Raw genomic sequence first — 27,297 nt, 5'->3', positions numbered from 1 at the left:
TGGATAAAAAACAAAATTACAACAAATGAACAAAATTGAGATAAAAACAAATAACTATTAAAACATATTAATAAAAGTAATAGTAACTAATAAATACTATATACTAATACTATATTACTAATACTATACACAGACAGTAACACAAAATTTAACATAATATGCTGAATTAAAATGATTAGTTTTAACTAATAAATAATTCTAATTATTAAGAATATAAATAAATAAAAAAATATAATAATAATTGTGTACACGCACGGGTTCCTGAGACTAATTAATCCATAATGCACCAATCACATCTCAAAGTTTCCATTGAAACTGATAGATCAGGAAACAACAGAAAGAGTTCCTGAACAAAGACATTATGAGAAGACATATTATTATTCTTCAGTTTATAAAACGGAATGATTCTTTCTTCTGTTTTTCTATTAAGAGTCTACAGTAATTAGTTGACGTCTTACCGTGGTATTGAAGTGTCTAGCTGATCTGACCCTGTGCACAGCCTGTAAAGTCTCTCTGTGAGACACTGCAGCTTTTCCCATGAAACACATCACACACACACACAGAGCTGATCCTCCCACTGCGCGAGACATTTGCACTCTCAGCCCGCCCACATCTGACACACACCACTACATTTAAACCTTCAGCAGCTTTAAATTGATTCTTCAGCCAAAGTCCAACATGGCAACAAGGAATGTCCCTTTGAAATGTAATAACTTCATGGAAAACCTCCCACACACACTCTTAAAGCACCACTTAGACCTTTTGCTCAGGGACAGCATACGAGTTAACTATGTTGAGTTGTTATAAACATTATACATTTACAAAAGCTAAATTAACCTATTAAAAACGAACCATTTTGAATCTAAATTCATTGTCTACTGTTGTTTTTCCTCAGGATTATATTCAGATTACCGGTAGTTCTACTCATGTGCTTCATTTTGACGATTTCGACGGACAGCGCCATCTAGAGGTGACAAGAGCAACAGACACAGACACACAGACACAGACACAGACACAGACACAGACACACAGACACAGACACAGACACAGACACAGACACAGACACAGACACAGACACAGACACAGACACAGACACAGACACAGACACAGACACAGACACAGACACAGACACACAGACACAGACACACAGACACACAGACACAGACACAGACACAGACACAGACACAGACACAGACACAGACACAGACACAGACACAGACACAGACACAGACACAGACACACACACACACACACACACACACACACACACACACACACACACACACACACACACACACACACACACACACACACACACACACACACACACACACACACACACACACACACACACACACACACACACGACTCAGACCAGGGCTCAAATGAATATAGCTTTAATTTATCAGCGTGCTCGGAGACAAAATATACCATCAGTAAACAAATCTCATTTTCTTGATATTTTACAAGTAATAATCTTTATAATTCAATCACAAAATTAATATCTTATTCTTTTACACTTTATTAGAAAAAAAGAAACACGCGCACACACACACTCACACCCACCCACCCACAACAATCACATTCAGCAGTGAGTTTCTTATACACACAATTACATAGACACACATTATATCAATTCAAGAAAGGGGAATTTTGAATTTGACTAAAACAATGAATCATGTAAAAAAAAAGGAAAAAAGGGTTATTTTGGACCCTGGGACTTCACATATGAAAACATAATACCTTTATCTCATGTTCAACAAACTCAGTACATCAGAACTGTGCAAGAACCATTTAATGGCAAAACACACACTTCCTGTTAGTCTGGGCTAATGCTTAAAAAAAGTCTCTGCCTGTGATTCATTTCGCTGTAAGTTCACAGAAACATGATGACGTTCATAAACGTCTTTAGCATTTTTTTCCCTTTATTTTCCCTTTGTGTAGGTCGGGAGTAAATAACAGCGACAGCCAACACAATCACAAAACTGGCCAATATTAACAACTGCAATCTTAAAGATGGGGTGGTCTGGGGATTTTGCTACAAAAGGGAGTGAAACAGCATTAACAGATCCGTTTCATGGGTGAATCTAACATGTCCGGGTCACATTTCACCCTAAAATCGAAAGAATGAAATAGGAAAGATATTGCTTAAAGAAAATTAAGCCTTTTTCTAATTTAGTTTTTACATTGTGCCCATGTTTTTATGACAATTAAGCACCATTTGAACCAAATTCTTAATACTGTAAAAAGAAAAACTGTATTCTCATTAAAAATATGAAAATAAATATTATTTTGAACGGTAAATCATTTATACACTAAATATTATACTGATTTAAATAATACAGTATTTATTACAATTAAAAATACTGCATTAAAGTAATGAAAAACTGAGTTACCGTTTTCAGCAATGATGAGAATTTGGGTAAAATGCTGTGTTTTGTTAAGAACAGTGTAATCATTTTAATGCCCCTAAATTTGATGTAAGCAATTTTCTCCTTTTGATTTTTTGGGGAAATATCACTTGAACATGTTTGAGATTCACACTTAAACCACTGAAAAGTGGGATGTGCCTCGAAACTTAGTGAGCGCCCTACCTAGACAGCACTTTTATCCACCTTAAACACGTAAAGATATAAAAAAAAATGATAGGCAGCTCACTAGTTTTTGAGTCTAGATTTGCTCAGTGTAACACCATTTCATTGTGCCTCATTCTGTTGGCTAAACTATAGTTTTGTATTTCCCTCTTTTACAACAGCTGATGCTGTGTTTGCACACCATCTCTCTCTCTCTTTCTCTCTCTCTCACACACACACACACACACACATCAAAATATCATAAAAAGCAGCAATGTAGTCTCTCCTGTATGAGTGTCCTGTTGTGTCTCTCAGGTCCTGGAACAGCAGGTATAACTAGAGAAACGCTCCAGTAATCTCACGTGTACCTTAGCGCATGTTCAGCGCACTAGTGTGAAGGCCCTGTGTTCTTAGAGGTCCGTGTGTCCTGGGTTAAACTAGGCTCCTGGGTGTACCGTTCATTGCTGCTGATTTGAGCCGGGGCAGGCCGTTACCGCTGCTGCTGGGGGGGCTGGACTGCACCGCCGCTCCTGTCCTCTGGGTGGAGCTGCTCACCTCGAACACCTCGTGGATGGCCTTTCGAAAGCAGTGGAAATTGTAGTCTATCAAACCTGTGGAAGATAGAGACATGAGATCTGTTCAGAATAGCACATTAACACACTATTCTTTAACCACTTCAGCTCTGCAGCATATTTGGACTTTTTTAAAGAATAAGGTATATCTGAATTTAAAAGAGCGCCCTACCCACATACATTGGGGTAAATTGATAAAAATGGTCTCATTTTACAGACAACACTCTAAATTTGATTGTATTTATTCACAATTTTATGATAAACATATATAAAAAGTAATATTTTGATTTATTTTTTAATTAATTTGTTATTTGAAAATCTATCATTTTTTATCTGTTTGGTCTACATCCCTTCACTAGTTGGCATTAAACAGGGGACAAAATAATTTTCTTGATATCTTCTTCCAAAAAAATAAAGTTATTGAGATTAATCTGTCCAAACTATCTAATAACTCCTACTCATTTGCATTGATTTAAGCCTGCCACTGGGAAATCGAAAAGAAGGCTCCGCCTCCTCAACTTTGTAATGGGAGATCACGGGCTCTGATTGGTCTAGAAGCATGATCGACGTGTCTATAGAGAGCTGAGATACTCAGCTTTTTTGACGTATGACGCAATACGTGATGACGTCATCAAAAATCGCGGCTAACAAAGACGATCAAAACTAAAGATAATAAGAGTATTTGTCTGCATCACATGTTTTGATCTGGACTTCGGTTACATATTACAGTGTTGTTTGGCCATGCTTGCTCACAGACATGTGAAAATAGTCTCATTTTGAAGCCGAGCTGATATAGCGTTTGAGGCTAGTAGCTCCACAACGAGTTAGTGATCCGCACAGGAATATGACTCATGTGTTTGCTTGTTCAAAGGAGTCATTCCATTTTCGTGATTCTTTTGATAATAACGTTACTGTAAAGTGTTGGATCGGGGAAATAAGAGGGTGAGAGCTTTAATTTGATATATGACTTGTCTATTTTTGGTGAGTTTGTGTGATATAAATATTAAATTTAATATTATTCATATGATTTTCTCAAGGGGGGGTCATTGGGGGGGGGGTCGAATTCAGACTTATTATCTTCTTCTATGTAACAAATGCAAAAGTGATTGTGTTATCAAGAAAGCTGAGGTTCTAATCTTTCAAATGATACCATATATGTCTAGTTTTGTGCAGAACAACTTATAGATGTATTTAAATGATTCTAGATCCAATATCGCTGGGTTGCAGAGCTGAAGTGTTAAGTAAGAAACAACATGGAGAGCATAAAGGGACATGGTGGTATAAAAAATACAGACCTGCAGTCTAAATGACACTTTATGTCAAATGTCTGTACCTTTCCTCTCGAAGCTCTCCTCTCTCAGGATGCAGACCAGAGCCAGGAACTTGGTGACCTCCTTCAGGTAAAGCACTGTGGTGTTGTTCAGCTTTATGATGGCCATAGACTCTTTATCATAAGCATTACCGTTGCCGTCATCTTTTAGACTATACAACAAATGGACAAAAACTCATAATAGAGGATACAATATATTACATACAATATATATATATTACATATTATATCTTACAATGTCAGCATAAAAAGAATACAAGTTCAAAATAATAGGGTAAACCGGTGTTCACACCAACACGAAATTCACAAATAGTGTGTCAAAAACGCGTCTACCATGTCTAGTTGGACGCTTGAACATTTTGAATCCATTCTTTTTTCGCTTCAAACACTCGATTTGTACGATTTGTCAATTTGATTTGCTGTGGACGCGCGTATAAATCGAGTGTTTGAAGTGAAATAGACGCGCGTTCAAGGCGCTCCAGGAAAAATAGGCTGTCATAAAACACCACCCTGCCTCTTTTAATTTTCATTAAAAAATTTATTAAACATTAATAGCCACACAAATGTGGTTCAGGCAACGCACTACCTGGATTATCTTCACTGCATGTATATTTAAATATCCTAAAAAATGAAACTTGTCTTTGCCCTCAGTCAAAACGATTTGGCAGGCAACAAATTATAGATTCATGAGACCAAAGATCGCCTGTTAGATCTACACAAGAGGAATTCTATCTCATGTTTAACCACTACAGAGACATCAGAGCCAGCGGCAGACGTCAGAAGGACTGGCCGAGGAAAGGCTGCACTCGCCGGGGTTAACGAGCGCTGAACGCCCGCTGATCGCCTGGATCTCACAACTCCAAAACCGCAAGATTGATTTTTTTAAATAGGCGCTCTCTTTATAAATACACCACAGATTTGAGCTTTAAACAACTACATTCTCACCTGAAAAAGTCTTAAAACAACTCCTGATTGGTTAACGCGGTGCGAATTGACGCCAAAGTTCAGATTTTGCAACTCAGGCGTCAGACGCTCAATGTGCGTCATTCCCGCGAACTGGATGCGCAAATGAGGCGGAATCGCGTTCATCGCGCCACGCGAAACACGCCGCGAGACCTCCAGACACGCGTCAACATTGAAATCACTCGCTCCAGACGCTCTATTCGTTTTTGGTGTGAACGCAGCATAAAAGGCGCATTCGATTTCATTTTCCTCTAAACCACTAGATGGCACAAAAACCTGCCGCAACACTTTCCAAAACATCCACTTTTCAAGATGCACGTGGAAATTTGGTTGATCCTTGATGCGACCGCAGACAGCAGCGCAAAGTTGATTCTGCGTTAATTTGACCTAATATTTGATGTCTTTTTAAAATGTTGTGGATTTAAGGGTGCAGTGTGTAACTTTTAGCGCCATTAAGCAATGAGTTTGTGAATTTTTTACAATCACTATGGGAATAGTGAAAAGGTATTTATTTATTTTTTTTAAGTGTCCCTTTAGCCCCGTTGTACCCTATATATTTTAAAATAGTATACACTACCCTTTCAAAGTTTGGGGTCAGTAAGATTTTTTTTCAGCAAGGATGCATTAAATTGAACAAAAGCGAGAGTAAAGACATTTGTTACAAAAGATGTCTATTTCAACTTTATATTCATCAAAGAATCCTAAAAAAATAATGTATCACGGTTTCTACAATAAAATTAAGCAGCACAACTGTTTTCAACATTAATAATCATAAGAATATAGAGCAGGTGTTCAGGGTGGACATATTCATCTGTTTTCATGTTCACAGTTTCTCACCCGTAAATACACGAGACGTCAATGACGACATCGATCATGTCACAGCAGAGCTCGTACGACTGCATGTCCACTGGAGAGCTGTCCGTGGCGATGTAGATCTTACTGACCACATCGAACAGGAACGCTTTCTCAATCCCAGAATTCTAAGAGGGAACAACGCATTTACAAATATACACTTATCAGTTCTGTTATTTGTCTCGTTTGTGCAGTGATAAACACCATTAAAAGCATTTAGAGCAGAAACAAATGCGAAGTTGGACATTTAATGGATACTGGAAGCATTCAAGAAGCAATCTGGATGAGTAAAGCAGCTGTGTACGTGCCGAAATGAATATGTTGAGGAGGTTTTCCAGCGTGGGCAGTTGAGGGATGAGCTTCTGGACCACTTTACTGAAGGCCTCAAATATGGAGTGATCATAGATGCTGGTGAGATAGAAACTGAAAACAAACAAAGAGAAATATCGATCATTAACATAACATATTCATTCATAATCCACAAATGACATCCAGAAAGCGAGGAAATGAACGTCAAAAAGGGATGAATTTAAGCAATTTGACTAAATGTGGGCCTTGATTATATCCAGCAGGATTTGATTGGGCAGAAAAAAGTAGACTGTGATGATAATATTGGTTGGTTAACATTAATTTTCCAGGCCTGTGAGACGTTTGGTTATGTCAGCAAAGAAAAAGATGTTTCAGAGGTGGATAAAAGTATTCAATATTGAAAATAAAAATACTTTCCTAATAAACTGGTGAATACAGCAAACTAATACAAGAGACATTTTTTAAGGAAGTAAATAGGATCAATTTTGACATCATATAATATAGACGTGATCAGTAAAATAACTATTCATCTCTCCTGGAATAATAATACAGTATAAGGGGAAATACACAGATCAGGCATAACATTATGACCTAATATTGTGTTGCTGCCAAAACAGCCCTGACCCGTCGAGGAATGGACACCATTAGACCCCTGAAGGTGTGCTGTGGTATCTGGCACCAAGATGTTAGCAGCAGATCCTTTAAGTCCAATAAATTGTGCGGTGGGTACTTGTTTGTTCGGCACATCTCACAGATGCTCGATTGGATTGAGATCTGGGGAATTTGGAGGCCAAGTCAACACCTCAAACTCGTTGTTGGGCTCCTCAAACCATTCCTGAACCATTTTTCCTTTGTGGAAGGGCGCATTATCTGCTGAAAGAGACAAAGCTACCAGGGAATATTGTGTACACATGGTCTGCAACAATGCTTAGGTAGGTGGTACGTGTCAAAGTAACATCCACATGGATGGCAGGACCCAAGGTTTCCCAGCAGAACATTGCCCAACATTGGAGGTGAGGCATTGCAGAACATTGGAGGTGAGGCATGCGTCAGGTGTGAGCACACGTGAGCACGGAGGTAGATGTGACATGGCGATGCACTGCAGCCATTAAAAAACAATATAGCCTACATTGCTTAACGCAAAATCGATACTGTACAAACTGTAATATAGTACACACTGTCTAAACAGAAGAACACTTTTGGATCATACCTGGTTATACAACCGTGGATAACTTGGAGGAATTCATCATCGACAACTACTTCTATCACGAGATGAACACCGACAAACAGCTTTCAAAAGGAGCACCGGCAACAAATCCGGCCAAAAGGAAAAAAACTGATTCATCCACCGACACGGATGATCTACTCACTACTGAAATAAAGGTTAGTGTGCTGGATTCAATAAACAATACACTGGAAATACTTGGAATAATTCATGAGGACATTAAAGAACTGCGGTCTAGCCTGGACTTTGCGTACCAACAAATCGATGATCTCCGTAGAGAAAACAAAGAACTCCAGACCTCAGTGCAATCACTCACATCACAAATTGAAATAATGAAAAAAGAAAACATTCAAATGAAAGAAACAATTCTGGACATTCAATCAAGAAATATGAGAGATAATCTCATATTTTCAGGCATCCCTGAAAATGACTCTGATGATCCAGAACCCACAATCAAAAACGTTTTACGCAATGAACTGAAACTACCAGCTGATTCTGTTAACAAGATCACCTTCCATCGCGTGCACCGCCTCGGAAAACGTTTGAAAGATAGACTGCATCCCATAATCGCCAAATTCGAACATTACAAACAAAAAGAACTTGTGAAGAGCAAAGGAAGAGAATTAAAAGGCACCATCTTTGGGATGAACGACCACTTTCCACGGGAAATAATGGAACGCCGAAAAATTCTGTATCCTATTCTCAAGCAGCACAGGCAAACCGGCAGCCGTGCCTCACTTGCGTGTATAAAGAACATTGCCCAAAGCGTCACACTGCCTCCGCTGGCTTGCCTTCTTCCCAAAGTGCATCCTGGTGCCATGAGTTCCCCAGGTAAGCGACGCACACACACCCGGCCATCCACATGATGTAAAAGAAAACTTGATTCATCAGACCAGGCCACCTTCTTCCATTGCTCCGTGGTCCAGTCCTGATGCTCACATGCCCACTGTTGGCCCTTTCGGTGGTGGACAGGGGTCAGCATGGGCACCTGACTGGTCTGAGGGAGGCTATGGAGCCCCATTCTCACCTTTCTATCAGAACCAGCATTAACTTCTTGAGCAATTTGAGTTCCAGTAGCTCGTCTGTTTGATCGGACCACATGGGCCATCCTTCGCTCCCCACGTGCATCAATGAGCCTTGGCTGCCCATGACCCTGTTGCCGGTTCACCACTGTTCCTTTCTTGGAGCACTTTTGATAGAGACTGACCACTGCAGACCGGGAACCCCAAACAAGAGCTGCAGTTTTGAAGATGTTCTGACCCAGTCGCCAGTCAAACCAGTTGTCAAACTCGCTCAAATCCTTACGCTTGCCCATTTTTCCTGCTTCTAACACAACAGCTTTGAGGACAAAATGTTCACTTGCTGCAACAACAACACTGTTCATTACACATTCTCTGATGCATTACTTGCTGGGACTCGCTGTAGCTCAGCTGAAAGCTCGGCATAATCCTATCAAACACTCGCTATCTGTCATTAGACTGTATCAAGGCAAATTGATCAGTGCGTCAGGACGACCAACCTGAGGTGAAGCTTTTCCAGACTGGTGTCAGCTAGATCATCATTAGCTCTCTGATGAATGTCTCTCTGCGTCTCTATCTTATGATCGTCCGATAAACCGTCCACCTTATGTATAAACACCTCGAAATTGATCTCCGGGTTCACCCTGAACGCCCGCGACACCGTCAGATGTAGCCGCCCTAATGCTTCTACATAGTCATCCTACAGAGACAGAGACACATCCAAACATGATGTTAATAACAGCCAGGAATGCAGCAAATTCCCATGCCGAAGAAAGGAAAATGAAAGTATGCAGTTTGAATGACAATCACTGACAGTGTCGGCTTACCTGAGCATCGATGACAAAAATCAACGCGCCGGTGCCCCTGAAAATCATCTCGTAATCGAAGGTGGGGTCGAAAAAGTCCACCTGCCCTGGAAAGTCCCATATGTGAAAGTTCACGAAAGAACTGCCGGAGATGTCGTCCTTGTAGATCTTGTTGGTGCTCTCCAGGAAGAGCGTCTCATTGGGAGACATCTTATGAAACACCACCTGAGATTCAAACATTACACCGTAGGTGAATATAGACATATAGATATTTAAAAAAAAAATCTGATATATTAATTAATTAATTATAAACATGTAATAAAACCGTCTTATTTATACACAAATGACAAAAATAGACAGAAAATGAGTTCCAGAGGACAGGGGATTTTAAGCAGCATTAAAAGTTACTTAATAATAAAAGGAAATATTATTTTGCAACTACAATATTTGCAAGGCATTTCACTAGGTACAGTATGTCAGCAGAACTTGTAGTTGTTTCATTAAAATAAAAAAATAAAAGCATTTTTTTCTTTTGCAATAACATGCACTGATGAATTATGGTATGATATGATCATAGAAATGTATTAAGAAAGTAAACATTTATTTTAACTTGACTTCAGTCAACAAGTGTTCAATAAAAGCCCCATTCATCTGACCTGGAATACAGATATTATGGGAATGTATAAAACTATACTATTATATAATATTCTAAAATTACTATAATATGTAAAATATATAATATTATAATATAAATGGGAAATGGGTGCTTGTATCATTACAGATCGGTTTGTTTTCATTACACATTCTTGAATGCATTACATGCTGGAATAGTGTTGCAGCCCAATAAATGAGAATACAAAAATAATATATTACATATTCTAATAATAATATAGAAATAATAATGTAATACAATGATTTAGCCTAATAAACGAGAGTCTGATCAGAACGTCACATCTGTATTTTACAAAATAGGGATAACCATGGTACTTTTGGACATAGTAAAATTGCAATGCTATAATTTTCTGCACTACTATAATGTTACACTTACAAAAAGTAGTAAAAATAATATAGCATAAAAAAACATACTGACCTTACAAGCAAGTACTGTGTTGGTACCATAGTACAGTGATGATGGTAATAATGATACTTTGAAATATATTGTTGTACTCCAAGACACTTCCAAGAATACCATTGTACTCTTAGTAATATGGCACTATGGTAATAATAACATGATGTACGATGTACCATGGTATTCTCAGTATATGCGTTGGAAATACCATCTGATACATGATTGCACCAATGGTATTACCCACAGTACGTTTTTGTAAGAAATTGTACTTCAAAGAACACCATGGTATTGTCATCTTGGTACTGTAGTGTCCAAGACCAGAGCAATACCATTGTATTTTTTTGTTAGTGCAGTGCTGTATCCATATGGGATCTGACCTTCTGAATGGAGGATTTCCCGCTCCGCCTCAGACCCATCAGCAGGATTCTGGGTTTATTGTCTGCAGAGGGAGAGTTTTCCAGGTTCTCCTGCATCATATCCATGTTTTCCACGCCATAGCCGAAGTCTTTAGGGAAAGAGTCCACCAGGCTTCCGGCTAGCTGCTCCTCGTACTCAATCGACATTTTAAATCCGTTTTCTAAGCTTTAGATCCCCTTGATCAGTCTATGTTGACTCTGTAGGATCTGTTTGAGTAATTGAGGTGGGCTCGGTGTGGATTAAATGTTTAGTTTGGATACAGATGAGGAGGTTTCATATTGGGAAGCGGTTAGCTTGCTGCATGAACACAAACAAACGGGAAGCTGATCATATGACAGGCGCAGAGTAAAAACGCTTGCAGGCGAGCGGAAAGGCCTGACGCGTGAGCAGCCTCTGAGTGGAGCGGTCTCTCAGATGATCAACATCTCTTTACATGTACGAATGAAATACGATGAAATGTGCTATTCGCAAGCGCAATCATTTTTCTATTTTATCATTTATTTGTAATGTAGCACTGAAACATTTTACACTTTGTTAAATACGAGAATTTTACTCTAAAACTACATAAATTATATTTATATCATATTAATATACTAGGATTATAAAAATAAATTATTATGAGCAAGTTCATTCAGAAATTATTTGTTTTTCCCTTTTCCCTCATTCTTTTATATTTATATTTTCTGTAAAGCTGCTTTAGAACAAGCTGTACTTTAAAAAGCGCCATACAAATCAATTTACTTGATCAGACCCAAGGAAAGTAAACATATGATATAAAGGTCAAATTGATTAATCGCGATTAACCGCGATTAATCACATCCAAAATTAAAGTTTGTGTTTATATAATATGTGTGCTATGTATAATTATGTATATATACACACACACACACACACACACACACACACACACACACACACACACACACACACACACACACACACACACACACACACACACACACACACACACACACACACACACACACACACACACACACACACACACACACACACACACACACACACACACACACACACACACACACACACACACACACACACACACACACACACACACACACACACACACACACACACACACACACACACACACACACACACACACACACACACACACACACACACACACACACACACACACACACACACACACACACACACACACACACACACACACACACACACACACACACACACACACACACACACACACACACACACACACACACACGTATATATTGAATAAATATTTTAATGTATATACTGTATATATATATATTTATATAATTTTATATTATATATATAAATATACTTTTGCCCTTAAATATATACATGCATGTGTGTGAATTTATATATACATAATAATTATACACAGCACACATATATTATGTAAACACAAACTTTTAATTTGGATACGATTAATCGTGATTAATTTGACAGCACCGATATTTATATATAAAATAAATTATATATATATATATATATATTCAAATATACATAATTATTATATACAGTACACACATATGTAATTATTATATATTATGTAAACACAAAAACTTTTATTTTGGATGCTTGGATGCTTTTGGATGATTTGACAGCACATATTATATTATATTATATTATATTATATTATATTATATTATATTATATTATATTATATTATATTATATTATATTATATTATATTATATTATATTAATTATATTATATTATATTATATTATATTATATTATATTATATTATATTATATTATATTATATTATATTATATTATATTATATTATATTATATTATATTATATTATATTATATTATATTATATTATATTATATTATATTATATTATATTATATTATTAGTAATGAATGTTGGAGCTCATCCAACAGGGGGCGCTTTTAGACACGAGTATGAGTCACACGCCTCTCACAGACAAGACAGTAGCAGAAGAAGCAGCAGCAGTGTTGACAGGAAGAGCGTTTGTGAGTAAAAACAAGCGTTTACACACACATTTTAAAGGCATATGATTATTCTGTCAGCATTATTTTGAAGTAAATCTTAGCCTTTATGTCGCGGGGTATATAGCGTACTTTATTGCGCTGTTGTCATATTGATATCTGCTGATGAATTTGAAAAGGTTTCATTCAAACACGCCTTTGAAAACAGACCAAAATAAACAAACATGTTACAGAAATTTATCATTTTGAATTAATAAACAACGGTGATTGTTTCATGAAACAAACTGTATTCAGTAAGGAACTCAATTAGGTTTAATTCAAGACTGAAACATTTGGCTGTTTGTTCTGCTAGTTTGTTTATAATGCTGCATGGTAACGCTATATGTTTTATTCAGTTGATGTTTGTGAATATTTAAACCATTCTATGCTTTGAGAATATTGTATGCATTTATCTGTGCTGTTTAACTTACACGATTACTAAACTTCATTCAGTAGACCATAGTCGTGTCAAGTGTTTTAAAACACAGTATACAGTCATTTCTGTCAAATGTGAACCGTGAGGTAATTCGTTTCAGTTAATTTCAAGTGAAGATTTTTTAATTTTGAAGATTTTTTAATTAGAGTTTGTGAAATCAATCATTTCAATAAGGTCTGTTATGCTCATCTTCCTGCTTTGGTTACTTTTGCAGTGGTTTTTATAGGAGAATTTTCAGTTACACACACACACACACACACACACACACACACACACACACACACACACACACACACACACACACACACACACACACACACACACACACACACACATTTATTGAAAATAAATCACAAACCACGGTGGAGCTATATATAGACTCTTTTTTGGCAGCTGTTACAGAAACATTTTCAGATTTAACCTTGCGCTTTGAAGTATTAGCTAGCTTCGATATTTGACGACTATTTACAATCACACTAATATTTCTGAATTTCTGATAGGATTGCAAAATCAATCAGACACAAACTTGTACATATCCATTCGCGTTTGTTCCCATTTATTGTTGATCACAGTCCTTCGTACACAACATTTAATCCAAAAGTGCGCATATTTGGAGAATTATGGACGTTTACCTCATATTTCTTTAAATAGAACCATAATTTCTTGATGACTCGTAGAAAGACGATTCTCTGTCGATCCGTCAGTTAATATTGAGTGATAATAATTCCCACTTTCTGTCTCATAATACATTTATGTGTCAGTTTATTACATATAATATCTGCATTAGGTCACAGCAATAGAGTGAGTTTTGAGCAGAAATATTGTATTAATCTCATACTGGCAGTCTGAAATATTAATGCTGCGTGCTGACTTTCTGAAAAGCTCTGCATGGGTTGATACAGGATCACGAATCCCAGACTGTCTCTAAGCGGGAGTTAAAGTCTAACAGTTAAAGTCCATTTCTGATTTTATTGTTGTTTGTATTTTCATTTTTCAGCGTTTTACTTGATTTTTATTTTTTGCATTTTAAATGGTCTGTTGGTGATTTGTGGAGTAGCATCCACAATGATAAAAATAATTCAGCAGAGACAGGGATACATAGACCAGAAGGGGGGACCCCCCCCCCCCCCCCCCGCCTACAAATCCCACCAAATATATATACATATATGACCTGCTTCATGTAAAATCCATACTTGCCATAATAAAAGGTTTTTTTTTTGGTTTTGTGTATTGTTTTCCTCCTGTAGATCCACTGTATGCAGACATGAGTGTCCCAGACTACATGCAGTGTGCTGAGGACCATCAGACGGTCCTTGTGGTGGTCCAGCCCGTGGGGATCGTCCCAGAGGACCAGTTCTTCCGCATCTACAAACGCATCGTCAGCGTGAGCCAGGTCAGCATACGGGACTCCCAGCGCGTCCTGTTCATCCGATACCGGCACCATTACCCCCCCGAGAACAACGACTGGGGCGACTTTCAGACTCACCGCAAAGTCGTGGGTCTCATCTCGGTGACCAGCTGCACCACGGCAAAAGAGTGGCCACAGACATCGGACCGTTTCCACGGGCAGAAGGAGGTGTTCGGCTCCACGCTGTACGACTCGCGGCTGCTGGTGTTCGGGCTGCAGGGGGAGGTGGCGGAACAGCAGCGGACAGATGTGGCCTTCTACCCCAGCTATGACGACTGCCCCGATGTGGAGAAGCGGGTGGAGGATTTCGTTGAGTCCATCTTTATCGTCCTGGAGTCGAAAAGGCTGGACAGAGCAACCGATAAATCCGGCGATAAGATCCAACTGCTGTGTGTGCCGTTCGAGAAGAAGGACTTTGTGGGGTTGGACACAGACAGCAGGTGAGTTTGGGTTCTGGGAATGTGCTCAAATTGATTGACTACTGAGAAATGACCTCATCTTTATTGGTGACCAGCATAATGGTCAACCCCTATGGGCTTTTCAGTAGTCAATGCTGATATCTATCTGATTGCTAATGCAAGCAACACTATTAGGGATGCACAATATAAAGCAATATCGGTTATCAGCTGATATTAAAGATGTTTTAATGTCTTTTTTTTACATTTATGTGACCTTTACCGTAATCTAATGCTCACTTAAAGTTAATCTCGATAGACACTTATAATTTAATATCACTATTACATGTAACTTATATCCAAGTAAATATCCTAATCAATATACACCGATCAGGCATAACATTATGACCAATCAGACATTCACATGATGAAGTGAATAAACTGATTATCTCTTCATTACAGCACCTGTTAGTGGGTGGGATATAATAAGTTGATATGTTAGAAGCAGGAAAAATAGGCAAGCGTAAGGATTTGAGTGAGTTTGACAAGGGCCAAATTGTGATGGCTGGACGACTAGGACAGAGCATCGCCAAAATGCCCCAAGTGCCAACAGTGGGCATATGAGCATCAGGACTGGACCACGGAGCATTGGAAGAAGGTGGCCTGGTCTGATGAATCATGTTTTCTTTTACATCATGTGGATGGCCGGGTGTGTGTGCGTCGCTTACCTGGGGAACACATGGCACCAGGATGCACTATGGGAAGAAGGCAAGCTGGCGGAGGAAGTGTGATGCTTTGGGCAATGTTCTGCTGGGAAACCTTGGGTCCTGTCATCCATGTGGATGTTACTTTGACACGTACCACCTACCTAAGCATTGTTGCAGACCATGTACACCCTTTCATGGAAACGGTATTCCCTGGTGGCTGTGTCTCTTTCAGCAGATAATGCGCCTGCCACAATGCAAAACTGGTTCAGGAATGGTTTGAGGAGCACAACGACGAGTTTGAATTGTTGACTTGGCCTCCAAATTCCCCAGATCTCAATCCAATCGAGCATCTGTGGGATGTGCTGAACAAACAAGTCCGATCCATGGAGGCCCAACCTCGCAACATACAGGACTTAAAGGATCTGTTGCTAACATCTTGGTGCCAGATACCACAGCACACCTTCAGGGTTCTAGTGGAGCCCATGCCTCGACGGGGTCAGGGCTGTTTTGGCAGCAAAAGGGGGAACAACACAATATTAGGAAGGTGGTCATAATGTTATGTCTGATCGGTGTATGTACTTTTAGTACTGTACAGTACATTATAATGTTGTGATGCTTAAATTGATTTCTAGGATTTATATTGACTGGTTTTAGTTAGTGTTTAATTTTTAATTATTATTTTGAACACAGATTCCCAAAACTTTTTGTCAGCTGAACCCATTTGGCCTAAAATATATACTTATATTTTATGTTAATATTTTAATAATTTATAAACACATGCATATTCACTGTTCTCTGATCTCGGTTGATGGTTTATATATTTATAATATATTTAAATATTATGTGTGTTTTTATTAGTTTATATTAATGTATTTATACATTGCTTTAAATTTTTAATTTTTAATTTACATTTTTATGATATAATTAATTACTAGCTTTCTATCAACACCAGAACCTCCTGCTGTTCCCTCACAAACTCCTGTTTGGGAAACTCTGATTTAGACAAAATAGTACAAAATTTTAACATCGGCCATTTGTCAGTTATTATCCATAATAATGAAAATAACTGATTTATTGAAAGATGCATAATCACCATCAGTGTTGTTTATACTTTCCGTTTTTGGAATGAAGGAATTTGAAAAATAAATAAAAAAGTATTACAGTGTGTAATGCATCCTAAATTATGAATTTCACAGCGGTAAACACTATATTCACAAGAGTCCCAGAATATGATGGTTTTGCTTGTAGGTCAACCGTGCATGATCTTCTATCCTGTTTCATGAGTTTTGCCATTTGTTTTTCATGGTTGTTGTTTTTTTTCTTCCCTCTTGTTTTGCCTTGTTTTATTTGTCTTTCTTCTTTTCTTTCATACTGTCCTGTGAGTTTATTATGGGGTGTGAAAAGGTGAGCCGGTAGTTCTGTCTCCTGCTTTAGTTCATTCTTACCTGATCAGCCTCTTCCTCTCCCCTTCAGTGACACACTGCTTGGACCTCGATTCTCTTGTGTCTCAGTTTAGAGTAGAAAGGTCAAACTCTTTTTTTTGGGATGAAAGTCAATGTGCAGGAATGGAAAAAAGAGCTGTGAGCAGAGTGTAATCTTTGTGTCCTCATGTCGTCTTTGAGTCGATTGTTTAAAGGTGAAATATGGGCAAGATTCTCGGGGTCCTGGTGCCTGACAGGGTCAAGCGTTTGATCAAGTATATCGTCTCTCTCTCTCTGTCTGCTATAACTGCAGAAGTTCATGGATGTCATTCAGTAATTCATGAGTGATTGCACGCAAAGCTTTGTGCTCATCTCATCTACGGTCGCAGCATGAATTTGAATATGACATCCATTGCTAAAAATTACTGAGTTTAGTTGTGTTTGCTCCATTGTAGGATGTGGGTTCTTGAGCTGAAGTTAAATATAGATTATAATAGGTTGTGTTTATAAAGATGATTTTAATTAAGGAAATAATATTAAAGGGATAGTTCACCTAAAAGTGTCATCATGTACTCACCCTTATGAATTTCTTTCTTCTGCTGAGCACAAAAGAAGATATTTTGAAAAATGTCGGTGCGTAAATGATGTCAGAATTTTCATTTTTTTGGGTGAACTTTCCCTTTAATATTATTAGTTATTAATATTTTTATTTATAATGCCAATAATAAATATTAAATTATCAATTATTTAATAAATATTAAGGATTCATGGATATAGACATTCTGGCTAATAATGAATATAATATAATATAATATAATATAATATAATATAATATAATATAATATAATATAATATAATATAATATAATATAATATAATATAATATAATATAATATAATAAATACAATATAATATAATAATTATAAATATAATATAAATGATGTTCATAAATATTATGTTAATTGATATAAAGCAATAATTATATATATATATATATATTTAATTATTATTTAATATAATATAATATAATATAATATAATATAATATATAATATAAATTATGTTCATAAATATTATGTTAATTGATGTAAAATAATAATTTATATATATGTGTGTGTGTTTTTTTGTTTTTTATTTATACTCATAAATATTAAATTAATAAATTATTTATTATTATTTATCAATATTAGGGATTCATGGATATAGACATAATAACATATAATATAATATAATATAATATAATATAATATAATATAATATAATATAATATAATATAATATAATATAATATAATAATTTAGTGCTGTCAAATCGCGATTTTGCGATTGCGATTAACCGCATCCAAAATAAAAGTTTGTTTACATAATATATAATGTGTGCTGTGTATAATTATTATGTATAAAAACACACACGTGCATGTATATATTTTCTGAAACATTTTTTATGTTTATATATAAAATATTTATATTTATTTATAATATAAATGACATATATATACATGCAAATATTTCTTAAATATATATATATATATATATATAAGACATACATAATTATACTCAGCACACACACATTATGTAAACAAACATTTATTTTGGATGCGGTTAATCGCAATTAATCGATTTGACAGCACTAAATATAATATAATTAATATAATATATAATATAATATATGTAATATAATAAATTAATATAATGTAATGTAATGTAAATGAAATGTAAAGGAACATTACAACTTATAACCCTAGAAATAAGTTATTGCCTTGTAATGTCTATAACTGTTTAGCTGTGAAAAGTTTAGGCTAATTGGTCATTAATTAAAATAATAATCTTAATTATATATGTATGTACATATTTTATTTTTATAAGTTGATAAGTAGCATTCATTTAAGATTGAATACGCAATTTTCCTTATTACTTATTTGGTGTATTACTGATATTTTTGTCAATATTATGAATCTATACTATTTTGCCTGTTTATTTAAAAAAAAAATTAAAACTGCATTTACACTAGAGTTCCAATCTGGCCTTGAAACATTTCAAGATTTACTTAACAGCTTTGTAATCAGTCAAAGGGTCAAAAATATACTGCTTGAATTGGATAAAATAAATTGATATTAAAGGCAATATTGTTTTTTAATTAGACTGTTGCTGATCATTTAATGGTTTTTTATGGATCATTATATGGTCTCACTTAATACCTATATGTAAAAGTATATATTTATAAAAAAAACTTTCTCTTCTGTTTAACTCTCACTTGAATAACACTTGACCCTCTTGCACACTCTCTATAGCGGTCCTTCCACCACAGTTTTACCTCTTCATGTTTATAAACATATGAATCCTTTATTTTTTAGTTCCTTCATCCCCATGGGATAGACATCAAGTTGCTTTTTGATCCCTTTAGCTGAAATCCCCACCGTTTTGCCTGTGCATCCCCTTCCCTCTGCATCCCTCCAGCTTTCCTCTCTGTCTGTAAATACTGGGCTAAGACAGAAGACAAAGCTTAATGCAAAACCACATCAGCATATTTGTGTTCCATATAAGGCCAGCCAAATGAGACGACATCGATCCACCGCTGATAAAAATAACTTTAATGAAATATGGCTGACGTCACCTGCACTTGGCTGCGTTGATTAAGACCTGAGCTCTGTGCTCAAGCGCTGAATGTTTATCTGACGCCTGTTGCTCTTCCTCAGGCACTACAAGAAACGCTGTCAGGGCCGCATGAGGAAGCACGTCGGGGATCTGTGTCTGCAGGCGGGGATGCTGCAGGACGCCCTCGTACATTATCACATGGCCGTGGAGCTGCTGCGGTCTGTCAATGACTTCCTGTGGCTGGGAGGTAAGATGGGGTTTAATGATTCATGGGGTGTGTTCACACTTGGGAGGTTTGTTTAGACAGGTGCGATTGCTCTGTTAGTGCGGTTCATTTGAATAAGTGTGAACGCTGGAATGTGAATGCAACATGGACCAAAGACAATGAACCAAAAACAGGAAATGATGTCACATAACCCTAAAAAAGGCAGAATGCTCAAGCATACCTGGTTCTTCTTGTCATAGGGGCTGCATTTCCTATTACAGTTTGGTACAGGCGAGCATCAAGTCCAACACACATGTGATTAATCCCTGGGCTTGCATTTCATTATATGATCACTCTCATTCATGCAAATGCGTTTAATCCATTTAAGCGCAACAAGACAAAAGAGAACACTCTGTCTGTGATTGTCCTGACTTCAAAGTTCAAATTTCAAAGTTTATTTAGCCATTTCAACAATACACTCTCAAAAAAAGAGTACAAAATTGTACCTTTTGAGGTACAAGTGGCCGTCACTGGGGTGGTACCCTTAAGGGTAAATTTTTGTACCTCTTAGTCAGGGGTAGGCAAGTTAGGTCCTAAAGAGCTGCTGTCCTGCAGAGTTTAGCTCCGACCCTTCTGAGCCACCACAGTATAAAATTAATGGCTCCCAGCATGCATTGCAGCATTAAGTATGTCACCATTGTTGAGATTCATATGCTGATTTTTGATGTCTGTGTGCGTCTAAACTTTTTTTCCCCTAGAATGTATTTAAAAATATAAATTCAGAATGTCTGATCTGTGGCAACACAGAGAAATGGGGTGTAAAAATGTTACCTTTAGGGGTACAACAGCTTGTCGTTGGGGCAGTACCCTCACTACCCTGACTCTTTGTACCTTTTTTATTCCTAAAAGGTGCATATTAGTACAAATACGTACCTAATATGAACCTTTTTGTGGTAAAAAGGGTACAAAGATGTCCTTTTAAGGGGACTGCCCCAGTGACAAGTTGTTGTACCCCGAAAGGTAACATTTTTTACACCGCATTTCTCTGTGTGAAGAAAGTATTGTTGGTGAATATTCTTTATTAACATTTTTAGTCAGTGATGAGTTTAGTCTTCATGACACATTTTGTTTATGGCTTCTTTTGATTTGAACAGATAATGTGTTTTTTTAACACTATAACAAAAACCACAAAGTCACATAAAAAGCCAAGAGTCAAACTGCCCAACTAAATGAAACACTAATCACCATAATGGCGACAAAACATTTTCAATAAAACATCAATATCTAAACCTCTGTTAATTCTCAATAAGAGCTTCTATAGATGCCTTTCAGGGTTGGAGCCAAACTCTGCAGGACAGCGACTCACTTGGACCGAACTTGCCGAACATATATACCACATAATTAACAACAATGCACTGACACAACAGCACATTCCACACATATACCGCACATATACCGCCCAATGACAACAATGCACAGACATGAACAACACATATTGCACATAAGGTGTGTCAACGGGTTATGGACGAGTTCATAAGGTGCTTAATGCAAGAGGCACAAGTCAGAAATCATAATGCAAATGGCGAATAAGAATGTCCCAAGTACAGTAAGGGGAAGGGGAGGGGGAAGGGGAGGGGGGGGGGTGCAGTCCACAAGTTCATAACCTACATTAAGCCATGTTTAAGTATCGTACACACACAATGCATAGAAAGACGCGCCAGTATCATGTGCACAGACAGTGCGCCAGAACCGAGTTCTCTTTCGCGCTTTAACAAACAATAAAACACACAGTTATGCCAAAATATCCATTTTGTCGAGTATTCCCATAAGAGCATTCTTAAATTAGTTAAATTTCCTACTTCCCACTTCTGAAGTCGTGATTACGAACTTATCACATTCAGGTTTTGACTTGAGAGGGCGTTCATGTCCAATTAAAAAAACAACAAAAAACTAGTATTTACAATAATTCTGAAAGCACGTGAAGACAGCATTAGTTCTGGTCTGCTTGACATATTCAACACCAAACCTAAACATACTGAAGTCATAGGGATACTTTCACAACCTTGATTGGTCGGCTTTTATAATGTATATTTCGTGACAGAACATCCAAAACAATGCTGTGTGCTGGGCTAAATGTGCTCGTTGTATGTCGTAGCTACATATGATGGTGTTTTGACCTGCTGAGAACTTGCGAAGAGCTTATAAAATGTGTAAAGGAGTCAAAACAGCGACAGGAATCCCTCCGTCACACACACAAATAAAGATACAGACGCGGTTCTGACGCCTGTACCGAACTGTGATGGGCAACATCGCGACTATGATGATGAAAAACAGGTATGCTTGAGCATTCTGGCCTTTTTAGGGTCTCATCTTGTGACATGTCCCACTTTTGGTTCATGTACATGTCTTTGGCCCGTGTTGCGTTTATATATCATTCTAATTTGTTTGGAAGTGGACTGAGACACATCTTTTCAGCGGTCTCGGTCCACTTGTTTGGTGCGCATCAGGGTTCAGACGGCAGCGTTCACACTTATTCAAATGAACCGCACTAACAGAGCAATCGCACCAGGGATTGTTTTAATAGAACCAAACATGCCAAGTGTGAACACAGCCCCAGTTTAATTTTTGGTCTGGAACAAAAGAACCAAGCAAAAAAAAAAATAAATAAAATAAATAAATAAATAAATAAATAAATAAATAAATAAATAAATATATATATATATATATATATATATATATATATATATAAAAAAATATAAATATATAAAAAAAGGAAAGAAAAATAAATTAAATGAGAAATTAAATAAATTAAAATAAGATAAATTAAAGAAAAGAAAAGCAAAATAAATTAAAATAAGATAAATTAAAAAATGATATATATATATATATATATATATATATATATATATATATATATATATATATATATATATATATATATATATATATATATATATATATATATATATATATATATATATATATATATATATATATATATATATATATATATATATATATATATATATATATATATATAATTTTTTTATTTATCTTATTTTAATTTATTTTTCTTTTCTTTTGTCTTCTTTTCATTTCATGTTCTGTTTTTTTTATTTCCTTTCTTGTCTTTTTCTTTTTCGGTGTCTTTTCCTTTCTGTCTTTTCGTTTCATTAAAATTTTCTTTTTCTTTTTTTCATTATTTAATTTAATTTAATTTTCTTTTAATTTAATTTTTTGTTTTTTTAATTTCCTTTCTTCCATTTTTGTCTTCTCTTCTTTTATTAAATTTTCTTTTAATGTTATTACTGCTTTTCTTTTCTTCATCTTTTGTTGTCTTTTCCTTTTTCTTTCTTAATTTTCTTCGTTTTTTCATTTCCTTTCTTGTTTTTTTTCTTTTTTTCTGTCTCTTTTCTTTTCTTTTCTTTTATATAAGTATTAGTATTTTGAAATTGTTTTAATTTTTATATTTTCTTTTTTAATTTTAATTTTAGTTAAATTTTAAGTTATTTAGTCTTTTTTATTATATTTTTTTGTTAAAACATGTCTATATAGCTCTTATTAATAGTTGTTTTAGTTTTGTTTCTTAAACTGCATGAAAATAAAAAGGTTTGCCTTGGCATTTAGTTAACCATAACAACCCTGCCCCAAATATCTAAAGCCGGTAATTTCCCTAAATGTGTGAGAATGGCATGAGGAACCAGTATTAAAACAGCTTGTCTCTTAGAAGACTAGTACTACAGGAACTGTTTAGGTCATTTTTTTACATGCATTATGTAACGATCACATTATAGTATCAAGCCAAGTACAACCCATAACTTGCCTGTGCAGTTATACCCAGTCTTTAAACTCACGATGAGCAGCTAAAGAAGTAAACCCTGTCCCTTTCTCCAAGCAGCTGTGACTCTGTCTTTGCCTGAATGGATCTTTCCTTCCCAAAGTCCTGCATGATGGCAGATAAACTGCCCAGTGATGACTCCCAACAGTCAAATGGTTTCTGTTTTGTTCCTCAGCTGCTTTGGAGGGATTGTGTTCTGCGTCTGTCATCTTCCATTACCCAGGAGGCACTGCAGGGAAGAGCGGAGCCCGTAAGCCTGGCGTCTCCTCTGCTGCCGACGCTGGAAAGAGACACAGACCTGGTCAGTGCATAGCGTCCCTTCTTATCTGACTAAACGAAACATATCAACACCACATGATTTTCTTCATATTTTCATTTCGTTTTTGGGGGATTCTAGAGTTCATATTTAATTCTGGAGAATATAATTATTGTAGACCTTTTGTAGATCTTTGCATTTTTACACTTGCTTAACTTTTTCTTCTTTGCACACTTGCATATATTCAAGGAGGAAAAGCAAGGCTCTCCTATGGAAACTTAATATTTTTTTCATGAATGAATGAATGTGTGTGAATAAGTGAATGAGAGATGAGGTTGGTGTGTCTCAGATGTTATTTACTGCTGTTGGTTTTAATAAAACCTCATTGCGAGTGAGAGCAGCAGAAGTGTTGAGTCTACACCACAGACAGTCTTTATTACAGCTCATTCTCATCTGAGAGTCAGTGATGCTGATCCAGAGCAACAAGAGAAACCTTCTCTTCTCTTTTCTTTTCTTTTCTTTTCTTTTCTGTCTTTTCTTTTCTGTCTTTTCGTTTCATTCATCTTTTGTCAACTTTTCTTTTTTCTTTTGTTTCTTTATTTCATTTCATTTCATTTAATTTCCTTTCTTTTTCTTTTTTCATTTTTCTTTCTTTCTTTTTTCTTTTAATTTATTTAGTGTCTTGGTTTTGTTTTTCTTTATTTCATTTTTTCTTTTTCTTTTTTCCTTTTTTAATTTAATTTAATTTTTCTTTTCTTTTCTTCTTTTCATTACATGCATCTTTTATCATCCTTTCTTTTTCTTTTTCTATCTTTATTTAATTTTATTTTCCTTTAATTTTCTTTGTTTTTTCATTTCCTTTCTTGTCCTTTATTTCTTTTTCATTATTTTATTTCTTTTTCTTTTCTTTTCTTTTCTTTTCTTTTCTTTTCTTTTCTTTTCTTTTCTTTTCTTTTCTTTTCTTTTCTTTTCTTTTCTTTTCTTTTCTTTTCTTTTCTTTTCTTTTCTTTTCTTTTCTGTCTTTTCGTTTCATTCATCTTTTGTCAACTTTTCTTTTTTCTTTTGTTTCTTTATTTCATTTCATTTCATTTAATTTCCTTTCTTTTTCTTTTTTCATTTTTCTTTCTTTCTTTTTTCTTTTAATTTATTTAGTGTCTTGGTTTTGTTTTTCTTTATTTCATTTTTTCTTTTTCTTTTTTCCTTTTTTAATTTAATTTAATTTTTCTTTTCTTTTCTTCTTTTCATTACATGCATCTTTTATCATCCTTTCTTTTTCTTTTTCTATCTTTATTTAATTTTATTTTCCTTTAATTTTCTTTGTTTTTTCATTTCCTTTCTTGTCCTTTATTTCTTTTTCATTATTTTATTTCTTTTTCTTTTCTTTTCTTTTCTTTTCTTTTCTTTTCTTTTCTTTTCTTTTCTTTTCTTTTCTTTTCTTTTCTTTTCTTTTCTTTTCTTTTCTTTTCTTTTCTTTTCTTTTCTTTTCTTTTCTGTCTTTTCGTTTCATTCATCTTTTGTCAACTTTTCTTTTTTCTTTTGTTTCTTTATTTTATTTCACTTCATTTTCTTTGTTTTTGTTTCATTTACTTTCTTGTCCTTTCTTTCTTTTTCTTTTCTTTTCTTTTTTCACTTTCTTTTTAATTTTAATTTTCTTTTCTTTTCCTTTAGTTCATCTTTTGTCGTCTTTTCTTTGTTTTTTCAGTTCTTTTCTTTCCTGAATTTCCTTTCCTTTTCAGAATTTCTTTCTTTCCGAAAGGTTTTAAGTGATTTTTCATGTTCATTTTCTTGTATTAACACATACATAAGCCTGAAAACACTATAATATTATATTTTAACTCATTAATAGGTGTGCCATTCATTCGTTTCATTTGTTTGCTCTTCAGATTTATGTCTGAAATGGCTTCATAAAGTATTTGCACACTTAAGCCACACTTAAAATGAACACAGTTTGTCAAACCAAACAGCATTTATTTTAAAGAAATAGACACTTTCCAAGTCAAATTTTTTTGATACATGATACAAATGGTGCTGTTCGAAACGGAGTGAAAAGCTCTAGATTTGTGCAGTTGCCATTTGGTTTGATTTTAAGTGTGACTTAAGTGTCCAAATCCTTTTCTTTCTTTCTTTTTTTTAACTAGGCTTTGGTAACATTTTAAAACTATAATAATGATTTTTTAAAGCTTGCATGCTCCCTCAGTGCCTGTTAACAGCCATTATATATAAAGAGTCCATCACTTCTCAGTCCTGCTGCATGTCTGCTCGTCACCGCTGCTCAACTGACAGCTTTATCATGATCAGGATCATTTAGTGTCCTGATATATGTGCTGTACTAACACTGCTCATCATGAACTGCAGCTTGTGCCAAGAGTGAACCTGGTTCTCTCTCTCTCTCTCTGTCTCTCCCTCTCTGTCTGTCTGTCTGTCTGTCTTCAGGCGCTCAAGAAGTTCTCATTGATCCAGGTACAGTAAAGCTGAAGCACACGTGTATCGTTTGATAAGGTTTTTATTCCTGTCCGTGTGTGCTCTTGTGATGTAGTTGTTGTGCTTCTGCATGTGTGGCCTTTTCAAAAATCAAAATCAAATCACTTTATTTGTCACTCTACATATGCACAAGTGCAACAGTAGGTGAAATTCTTAGGTGCAGTTCCGAGCAACATGGTAGTCATGACATGACATGTACAACATTTAAAGCAGCATCAGATTACACTGATGCGCCCACAATTACTCACAGCACAGTAAACTCTACAATAAACAATAAATAATTTACACAATGTGAGTGTAGTTCTCACAGCTTTAAACAATATACACATACTTACAATATACATATACTTTAAACAATATACACTAAACATACACTAAACAATATACATTACGCTATAATAGTAATAATAATA

General features: G+C 35.6%; 3 protein-coding genes across 6 annotated transcripts in view; 1 reads left to right on the top strand and 2 right to left on the bottom strand.

Moving 5' to 3' along the window:
* fhl3b (four and a half LIM domains 3b) overlaps positions 1-708 on the bottom strand; it is a 33,466-nt gene extending 32,758 nt beyond the window's left edge. Inside the window, exon 1 of the mRNA XM_079829309.1 lies at positions 459-708. The gene's annotated coding sequence lies outside the window, so the exon portion shown is untranslated. The remainder of the gene's footprint in view (positions 1-458) is intronic.
* A 668-nt stretch (positions 709-1,376) lies between these two features.
* Positions 1,377-11,482, bottom strand: rragcb (Ras-related GTP binding Cb). The gene is made up of 7 exons (XM_079829493.1): positions 11,096-11,482; positions 9,671-9,874; positions 9,344-9,543; positions 6,599-6,713; positions 6,276-6,418; positions 4,479-4,627; positions 1,377-3,184 (listed from the first exon to the last, which is right to left on the bottom strand). Exons 1-7 carry the CDS (start codon positions 11,279-11,281, stop codon positions 3,006-3,008), a joined length of 1,176 nt encoding a protein of 391 aa, XP_079685619.1. The 5' UTR covers positions 11,282-11,482; the 3' UTR covers positions 1,377-3,005.
* Positions 11,483-13,077: 1,595 nt separating this feature from the next.
* The window catches only part of trappc9 (trafficking protein particle complex subunit 9), a 371,401-nt gene continuing 357,181 nt past the window's right edge, over positions 13,078-27,297 (top strand). The window contains exons 1-5 of one of the 4 annotated variants that reach the window (XM_079830149.1): positions 13,080-13,131; positions 14,830-15,451; positions 20,206-20,351; positions 24,323-24,448; positions 26,837-26,863. In XM_079830149.1, the coding sequence (XP_079686275.1) occupies positions 15,450-15,451; positions 20,206-20,351; positions 24,323-24,448; positions 26,837-26,863 (301 nt within the window). In that variant the 5' untranslated portion in view covers positions 13,080-13,131; positions 14,830-15,449. Of the gene's footprint in view, positions 13,132-14,829; positions 15,452-20,205; positions 20,352-24,322; positions 24,449-26,836; positions 26,864-27,297 lie in introns of all 4 variants that reach the window. The other 3 variants (XM_079830147.1, XM_079830150.1, XM_079830148.1) reach the window with 3 other exon arrangements.

Source organism: Gobio gobio, assembly GCF_949357685.1.
Source record: "Gobio gobio genome assembly, chromosome: 11".
NCBI classification, from domain to species: domain Eukaryota; kingdom Metazoa; phylum Chordata; class Actinopteri; order Cypriniformes; family Gobionidae; genus Gobio; species Gobio gobio.
The sequence above is the reverse complement of the archived record's forward strand: the minus strand, read 5'-3'. Positions and strand labels throughout refer to the sequence as shown.

Coding starts and splice junctions, on each gene's coding strand:
- rragcb (XM_079829493.1), bottom strand. CDS start 11,281: ATGTCGATTGAGTACGAGGAGCAGCTAGCCGGAAGCCTGGTGGACTCT. Junction 6,714..9,343: donor CTGGAAAAGCTTCACCTCAG/GTTGGTCGTCCT, acceptor GTTTGTTTTCAG/TTTCTATCTCACCAGCATCT. Junction 3,185..4,478: donor GGAGAGCTTCGAGAGGAAAG/GTACAGACATTT, acceptor TATCTTCCACAG/GTTTGATAGACTACAATTTC.